Source organism: Musa acuminata, chromosome BXJ2-5 (genome assembly GCF_036884655.1).
Source record: "Musa acuminata AAA Group cultivar baxijiao chromosome BXJ2-5, Cavendish_Baxijiao_AAA, whole genome shotgun sequence".
Classification (NCBI taxonomy): Eukaryota; Viridiplantae; Streptophyta; class Magnoliopsida; order Zingiberales; family Musaceae; genus Musa; species Musa acuminata.
Genome location: NC_088342.1, coordinates 41,232,887 through 41,241,820, shown reverse-complemented (window position 1 = coordinate 41,241,820; position 8,934 = coordinate 41,232,887). Strand labels below are relative to the sequence as shown.

Here is an 8,934-nt window from a genome sequence, read left to right as displayed (position 1 = left end):
ATTCCATAGCCTTGAATTGGATGTACCAAAACATCTGAATGCATCATACACTGGTAAATTTACCTCTTAGAATGTCCAACTTATATTAGCTGTTAAACCTTTCTACTGACTAGTGGTACTTGGAGGCCTTGTATCTTACTTTGTCTTTTAATTTCAGGCACTGAGACTTGGAATCCAGTAGTACCTGCGTCTCTTTGTAGGCAAGCAAGTGAAGGAGAAGATCTGAGCTTGTGGTTACAGGAAGACATCTTGGTGAAGTGATATAATGTCAGGTGTTCTGTTCTAATGGCCCTAATATTAAGAGGCCATTAGAGACGTTAATACAGTTGGTTGTACAGGGGCAGCCCTATCAGGCAATGCGTTTTAGTGTTTGCACTTGGAGGTACAGTGGTGCCAAGAACATCTGCATGGAGGCAACCCACACCAAACATCTGTGCCTGGAGGTGGAAGGATACAAGAATTCATCTGTCTCCTTAGGCAAGAATTATACTATCATTTGCATTTTAGCTAGCAATAATCTGGTGTTAATTGGGAGTAATTGTTCATTGATGCATTATCTGATAACTTTGCAAGTACTTGGATGAAACAAAGAAAGAGGTATAATTATGGCAACTGACTAATTCCCATAGTATAAAAACACAGGCTTTTAAAAGAGGTATAATTAGTCAGAAAGAATGAATATTAAGAATTATGCAAGAGTTGTGAAGAAAGAATATAAAGAGAGCACATCTGATCCAGGCACAAATTTTACACCAGTGCTTTTCAATTTGTGATCCTTTCCAAAACAAAAAGCACATATCAACTCATAATTTGTAATAAATGTATGTTTCTAAACCAATATACAGCTGGCACTGGTGTTCTTGGAGGAAATCTTAGGTAGTAACTCCAACTCCAGGTATTTCCAGATTATTGCCAATGGTATTACTTACAAAAGTAATTACAGACACTTCAACTCCTTTCAATCTTCACAACAATCTGCATTAAAAGAAGAACCTAGAAGTACAAATAACTATGAGGTGGCTATGTGTGAACCTCTAACTGACATGGGTGAAAAACACCCGAGTCTTTGCTAGAGATCCTAGAGGTCTTCCAATCAGATTCCAGTAACAACTTTAACTGCATACATTTGTGTGTACTATAAAAAGATGAAATGCCCAAAGAACCTGGAGTTCAAAGCCACATGTCGTAAACAGTTTCTTCGATTAGATCATCTAAGATGGAATCGCATATCTCACACGTCATGTTCTTGGTTTCAGATTGGAGGTTCATCCAACTTCTATGCTCCAAATCTTTATTTATTATTTGATCTAATGTGTTCAGGAACTGCAAATGAAGATGCCGATCAACACCCTTATAAACTTCTTGAATTAAGCTTTCCCCCAGAGGAGCAGGCAGAAATTTTCGCTTGATAAAAGATAGCCCTGGGGTATAACTTGAAAACTTCTCTTGTATCTCGACAAGGACTTCATTGATGCAATCAAAGAGAAGCTTAGAATTGTCTTGCGGGAAGAAAGAAAAGATCTCCACTCCATCAAACAAAGATGGTTCGAGTAAATGGTCTGTTACATCCCATCTCTCTAAGAGTTCGTTCATCAGGCCTGAGGCTCCCAAGACAACTCTTATATAATCATACATAGCTTGATTGACATGAAGACGATCTCTGTCCTTCACATCTGGCAAGGTTATAATTCTCAAATAATTGTCACTGTCTTCATAACTAACTCGTCGATTTTGTTTTTGCATGACATCTGCAGATGGGCAAGAAATTCAAGTTAATCCAAAAGGATAAACCAAAGATGTACGAACAAATCTCTTAATACTTCTCAATATCTGTCAGATCATACAGTGTTCTAGTTTAGAGGACTCGGGGCTGGTAATATCTTCCGACAAGAATGTGTCAAGAATGGATACTGAATTTGGTTGATCTGGTTTTTCAGTGGTGCTTTCAGAATCTGATGAATTTTCTCCAACAAAGGAACTTGGCAGGGTTAGTGACCTCTCTTCAGATGAACCCTAGTAAAATGATGGTATAATTTTAAAGAATCAACATTTTTAATTGAAGGTGGTGTTATAATGTATTTTATTAAACTCCTTGCTTACCATTTCTTGTAATGTATAAGACTCTTCTTCTTCTTCACATATTTTACTTACAACAATTGGCTCATTTGTCTCCAATGGTACATCCATCTGCTTAATGTTCGCAATGCTCTTGGTAGCAGCTGCTCCCAGGATCTCTCTGCTTCCTGTAAAGCAATTTGATAAACAATAAATTTCATATTATAAAATTGCACAAAACCTATCCTCAGTGGATCTCATTTAAATATATGGAAAAGCTTTCCAGGAAAACTACCTTTGTTGTTCAAGTCTTCTCCAATGTATGATATGTCCTGCATATTGGTATCAATGAGATCTGTATTTAAGACAATGAACTGTAAAACATCAGTTGGTATGCTCAGAGAGCAAGATGAAAAATCCAACTTTGCTCTTGACTGGCCTAAAGTATTGGCAGCACCTTCTTGCTTCAAGTGTTGTAAGGAGGAATCTCCTGTCTCCTCAGGTGGCATAGCGAGCTCATTGTCTCTTTGAGGATTGGATATAGGACATGATTCATTGAATCTTGAGAGAGAAAGTACTCTCTCCAAAGATTCTAAAACTTGGACCTTAGGCAAACTGTCTACTTTGGTGTCTAGCATCTCAGCAAGATGCTTCTTGGCTTCTTCATATATCAAAGACTGTGATCTCGAGGAAGAAACACAACTGTTGATTTTAACTTTACATTGTTCTGAATTGTTTTTCTCATCTTTTCTCTTGTCAATGGAATAACATCCAGATAGCTTTGTAATATCAAAAGAAGAACTGCTTGCTGAGCCCGATATCGTTGTTTCACTATTCATCATTTTACATGTAGCAACAGGAATTTTGTGAAGAATACCATCCATGGATATTATGTGTCGTGATTTTTTGCTCTCACCAATTATACGCCGGAGTCTTCTTTTGATTTCTTGAAGGGAAAAATGAAATCTGTCTTTATCATGCATTGGAACATCATGAGATCGAGTTGAAGTGCTTGTACTTATAACAGAACAATTTTGATTTCGTACTGCATATGGCTTCAGATCAACAATTCTGTTTAAACCATTGGAACTTGGACTTTCGTTGGATGTTCCCATTGACTTGACTTTCTTCCAGGAAAACTTGTATTTTTTCTGTTTGTGGAACAATTGATTTCTGTTTGATTCTTCGCATTTCCCTTTACTATGATCCTGTTCCCCTGATGACTGAACATTCTCTAAACATTTATCTGATTCCAGTTTGGATACTTTCCCTACCTGAGTAATGTGAAGACATTGTATATGTTTAAGCAAAAGTGATTCTGGATCTTCAAGAAGCTTCAGAAACAACTCCTTGTCTGAATTCAAGGTGTATAATGCATTGATGAATTCTTTGGAATGGATAATGCATCGTCCATCAAGTTGGTTTTCAACCATTGACTTCTGACTTATAATGGCCTGCGCAACATCTGCTAGTGTCTTTTGAAAGAAAGAGATCTTTTGATCAAGATGATCATCAAGTTCATCAAGATGGCTATCAATCTTTTGACCAATACTTCCTGAGGCAGGAAGAAAGTAAAACTTTTTTTTCGATTCTGCATGAATTTCTTGACATGTATAACTGTATAACTCTATCAAAAATGAAGCAAGGTCAAAGTTGAGCAAAGATTTTTCAGTTAGATCCATACTATCAGACTGATGACCAACAAAGCCAGGAGAATCAGCCAGATTGTTCATCTGAGCATCTGAAATTACCTTCAATTTCTCGCTTCTCTTATAATTTTTCTCAGGATGGAACTCATTTTGCAATTTAGATGTTACTCTTTGTGCTTCTTCGTTTGTAATCTTCTTTTGGGGACATTGAAACATCTCTTCCTCCATATGTACTTTCACACTCATTTTACCCAAATCAACCTGATCTTCTCTGATTTCATCAACAAGCTGAAAAATATTGGTTTCATGGATAATTGTCATCAATCTTGGTTTCTCTAAAATTAACATTTGAAATCTTGAAAAAAATAATGTAGCATCCAGTACTCAAAAAATTCATTTCTCTAAGTTATTATCACAATTACTTGCAAAGATTCTTGGCAGTCGATACTCAAAAGGTTTGTTGTAGAAACTTAACGAGATTAATGTCTCATTTTCTGGAGAAGGTCTTATAGAAACAACACATTGAGCTTCATAAGAGATTCTTCATTTGCTTTCCAATGATTTCTAGTATATTTTTAAGTACAAAGGGAAATATTGTAAAGTTTTATAAACAATGAAGAGATTGAATAAAGAATATTAATCTCATTAGGTTGATTCAAATTGGTGAGATCAACATTATTTTTATGCTTCAAGGCTCAAGCAATTGCCAGCTCCTTTATGAACTGAAAGTACCTTCTTCGGAAATTTCCTAAATCTAGCTTTTCACCAAGTTTTTCCAAAATATGTCATTCAGATTCCATTTTTGGTGCTATTTAAATGATTTCTCCTTGTCATCATCTTTACGAGTATATACATACTTCATGAGATTATTAGTCTATTATTTTCCCAAAATTTTCCAGAATATGTCAACCAAAATGTATTTTGAGAATTTAACCACTAGATACGCTTTGCAGTTCCTATTAAAATGAAAAAGATAACTGATTAGACATATTTACCAAGTTTTTATATATTCCTTATAGACAACCAGATTTAGTAAAACATCATTTATTTAATCGCTCATGGAGTATCTAATAGATGTCATAACTAATGAAAATTTTAATATATGATTAATTATTAACTTAAAAAGATATGAAAGGGAAGTTAAAAGGTTTTATGTTGCAAGGATTGACGTTTCGAAGCATACCACTCAGTATGGGTAGTACATACCGGTTTGATAGAAGATTGATATGGGCGGTACATCGATACATCCCAATGTACCATATGTCAGTATGCTCGGTATAACTCGGTACGTACCATACCAACAGCTGGTCGGTACACCGGTACAGATTGGTAATGCGAACCATGATATGTGGTAGGAAAAACTAGACCCGATCAACTGCAGTATCTTGTATGATGACAAATCAAAATAAACAAGTGAAAAATGATGGAAAAAAATGAACAATAAGGATATTTAACATATCTTCGTAGTAATTGGCATGGAATGTTATATTATCTGAAGAAAAAAAAAAATCCTTAACGAGTTTCTTCATTGGAAGAGGAGAATCTTCTGCTGTGGGACAATTCCTTAAAGTTAGTATGCAATTTCGAATGGTACCGCCCGATACGGGCAGTACGTACCGGTCCGACGGCATACCGGTACGCGGACCACCCGCTACCGGACGGACCTGTAGTAGTGCTACAGTGCTACAGTAAGAGGAAATTGCTCGGTAAGCCCTGGTGTACCGTTTGGTACGCTCTGGTGTACCGCTCGGTACGTCGATACCGTACCGTACTGAGCCAACCTCGAAACACCGGTATGGTACAGTATTGCATACCTTACCTTAAACATCATCTTTTTGTGATACATGATGTAATCATAACTTGGATATTACAACACCAGAAAAAGTCACACCTATAAAATGATAAGAATCTCTTGGTTATGTAGTTCAAGAAAATGTCATATAAAGATATTAAAATGAAATTGATGGCTGAAGTAGGCAATTGCCTTCTTTTCATCAAGCTAAAAGACTGAAAACTTCTAATTGTATCTTGTCCCAACTTATTCGGTACTTGGTAAGTGACAGCCCCACATCGACCCTTTGGTAGCAGGCAGCTAAGAGCCTGATCCATCCCCTCACCATATTGTATCAGAGAACATGGTTTGATTTGGACAAGTTGTGGCGGAGTCCCATAATTAAGACAAATGATATAAAACTGGTTTTCTGACACAACAGCTGCTACCTTCTATCCCATGTATTTAGAGCAAAAACCAATAAGAAAGTATGATAACTAACTTCCAAGTTTGCATAATAGAATTGATAGCATGTGCTATGTGGTTAATGAAAACTTCAAGGTGGTCTGAGCAATCACATGGAATGCTCACATAGGGAACCATGATCAAATTCCTGATGCACTGGTCACTATCTTTGGATGCATTTAAATGTTGTGATCAAGTTCTTACAATTGCACAAGGGAAGTTGCTAAATACCAATTTGTGAGTGAGTTGATGGTCCAACATGAAGAAGTTGGGGATGGTAAACAACTACTATATACATGAAGGACATGAAGATTTGATGGCTTAAGTTTGTGACAAATAATGTCCTTATGTGAGTGAGCCGAGCCTTTGCTAGCAGGCTAACAAGAGATCAAACAAAAGCAAACAAACCGAACAGAATTAAAATGACAAATGAAGGGATCACCAATGCAATTAGGACAGACTGATTCTCGTTTGCCAATCCTTGATTTGGCTTAGTACAAATTGTGCTAGGTAAAGCATCAAAGTAAAAGGATTGAAAGGTTCCCTCAATAAGAGAAAGGATAGAAGGTTGTAGCACAAACATTATTGCCCAATCTTATTAAAGTGAATTGTATCTAGCTATACACTGAATTGAACACCTATGCCTGACTAAGTAATATTGCTTCAATTTTCAGACCTTAATTATAGACAAAAATTACCCTACAGAATTTGTAACATCCCCTGGATTTTGCATGACAAAACAATAAATAAATTATAAATTGTCAGAAAAGTATCACGAAGTAAGCTTAGTTTAAAGATAAGTGCCGTCCACAATTTCTATAGAATGACAAATTTACTGAACTTACACTGCCTTTGTGTCTATTCTGGAAATTTCTAAGTGAATCAAGTTTGATTTTCGAATATCCACTGCCTGCACAAGATAAAATAACAGTTATAACTTCCTAAATTTTAATAATATAATAATGTCACCATTGGAAATCAAACAATTTTATCTGCATCTTGTACAAATAAATATATATGAGTGGAGACCTTAATTTTTATTATAGCTCAACAATGTAGAATCATGTAATAGTAACAGAGCCTGTGTCCCTGAGAACTTAAAATTTATCACATGGTGAGTCAGAACCTTTTCTAGAGGCACAACATAGAGCAATTATTTGTAAATGCAAGCATTGTTGCACTACCAAAACAAGAAAAGAATTCAGATAAATTATTACAAGGCATTGACTAACTAATAAACAGAATATAATTCGAAGATTCTTGAGAGCTTAGAAAATAACATATTCTGTTAACAAAGCTGTCTTAAGAAGAAAATTATTACCAGCATTTCTGATGTTCCCATGTTTCTTATCTGAAAGGAACTTTTGAGCTATCAAACCCCACATACATCCAACATTGTCCCTTCGAGATTGTGATTGTCTTCTATAGGATGTTTTTGCCATAATTGAAGTCCTGATTTTGCTCAAAGAAGATGGCCCTCTAACATTGAGGAACTAAATGAATGAGTCTGAAAGAAATAAAAGAATGAGATTGAACAGATTTTGCAACAAAGAAATTAGTGAAATAAATGCATACGAAGTAACCATTAGTTCGAAAAAAATATTGATGGACTCAAAGCTCATGTCAGGTCAAGAGTCAAAATATTATTGATTTTCAGAAATAACAAGGTGAACCTATATTTACTAACCTAATAACTGAAAATATTAGCAAGCGTTCTCCTAATATGAGAAAACCAAAGAATTTTCACATCTTTGTGAGTCAATACTGCTATCTTGAAGAAGTATTTGGAATGTTCATAATGTTCTATTCAGTGAATACAAACCATGCATTCCTTTTGATAGTTAATGACAAAAGCTGGTTATACTACATAACCTTCATTCTGAGATGAGCTTCCAATCTTAGACTAGTGTTATAACTCATCAAAAAACACAAACTAACACAATTGCTATAATTAAAAGAAAAAGTACCTCAAATTAAGCACCAACTCCAAATTGGGCAGAACTGTCAGGATGGCAAGTCTGAAAGGAGATGAAAGCTCACAATTTCCAGTTTCTAAATTTCACCCCTTCAGAACTTCCAGAGTTGTCGAATATGATCTGTTTTAGTTCTCCTGTTGAAGAAAGGAATAAGATCTTGCCCTACCGACGTGCCAAGCTCCACATGTCAGCCCTGTAAGCCAAATTCCTTTTATTCTGGAAAGGACCCGTGAGCCAAAACTGTAAAGTAAAGCAATTGAAACCTCAATCAGGTTATTTCCAGTTGAAACATATTTCAGTTTGGAGCTTTTGCAGAAAAGAAAACTGCATATTGTACTAGAGATCCAATCTAACCCAAAGTGAATCTCTACGTCAGAGAACGACATATGTAAATTGTTGGAACAAAGTTTCTTTTCTCCTCCAACTGGTCAAATTCAAGAAGTTTTAACATGGGATAGGTTGAAAGCAGGCAAAGTTGCCATCTTTTCCCGGCTCAAAAAACCAAGTTAAAGAATACACGAACGAGGATCAAAATTCGCCTCTTTCCAGCTCTGTAGCTGATAAAAGCGTCATCCTTGTGCTTCTTCCGCGATTCCTCTACAATCGAGATGCCGAGGAAAGTGTAAAGAACCTAAACAAGTGCTTCACGGCCAACACTTCATGGCGACCCGCGGCACCGCCATAAGAAGCGTGGGAGGACGGGTGGCGGAGCGTTCTGGGAAGATACAAGGAAAGAAAAGCGGAAAGCGTTTCTCTCATTGGAGGAATCGTCCGGGTCGTGGAAAAGGTGGCAAAGCATCCACCATCATTCCCGTTTCCGTTCCTTTTTAATGGGCTAATTAAATATTATTTTTTTAATTAATTATTTTTACAAATTATATTAAGATCTTTATATTTATAAAAATAAAATATTTAATTTTATTTTTCTTAATACTATCGGTTTTATAGATAAAAATATCATAAGATTTACTATCGAGCTCGTATTGACTCGGCCTCGTTTCAATTTATTATCTCATAT

At 35.9% G+C, this 8,934-nt stretch overlaps 1 protein-coding gene across 1 annotated transcript; it reads right to left on the bottom strand.

Moving 5' to 3' along the window:
* Positions 1-783: 783 nt before the first annotated feature.
* LOC135612816 (uncharacterized) lies at positions 784-7,996 on the bottom strand. The gene is made up of 8 exons (XM_065109528.1): positions 7,908-7,996; positions 7,262-7,419; positions 6,786-6,850; positions 2,513-3,992; positions 2,351-2,410; positions 2,101-2,243; positions 1,845-2,013; positions 784-1,748 (listed from the first exon to the last, which is right to left on the bottom strand). The coding sequence occupies exons 2-8, from the start codon at positions 7,380-7,382 to the stop codon at positions 1,171-1,173; spliced, it is 2,616 nt and encodes an 871-aa protein (XP_064965600.1). The 5' UTR covers positions 7,383-7,419; positions 7,908-7,996; the 3' UTR covers positions 784-1,170.
* Between the last annotated feature and the right edge of the window lie 938 nt (positions 7,997-8,934).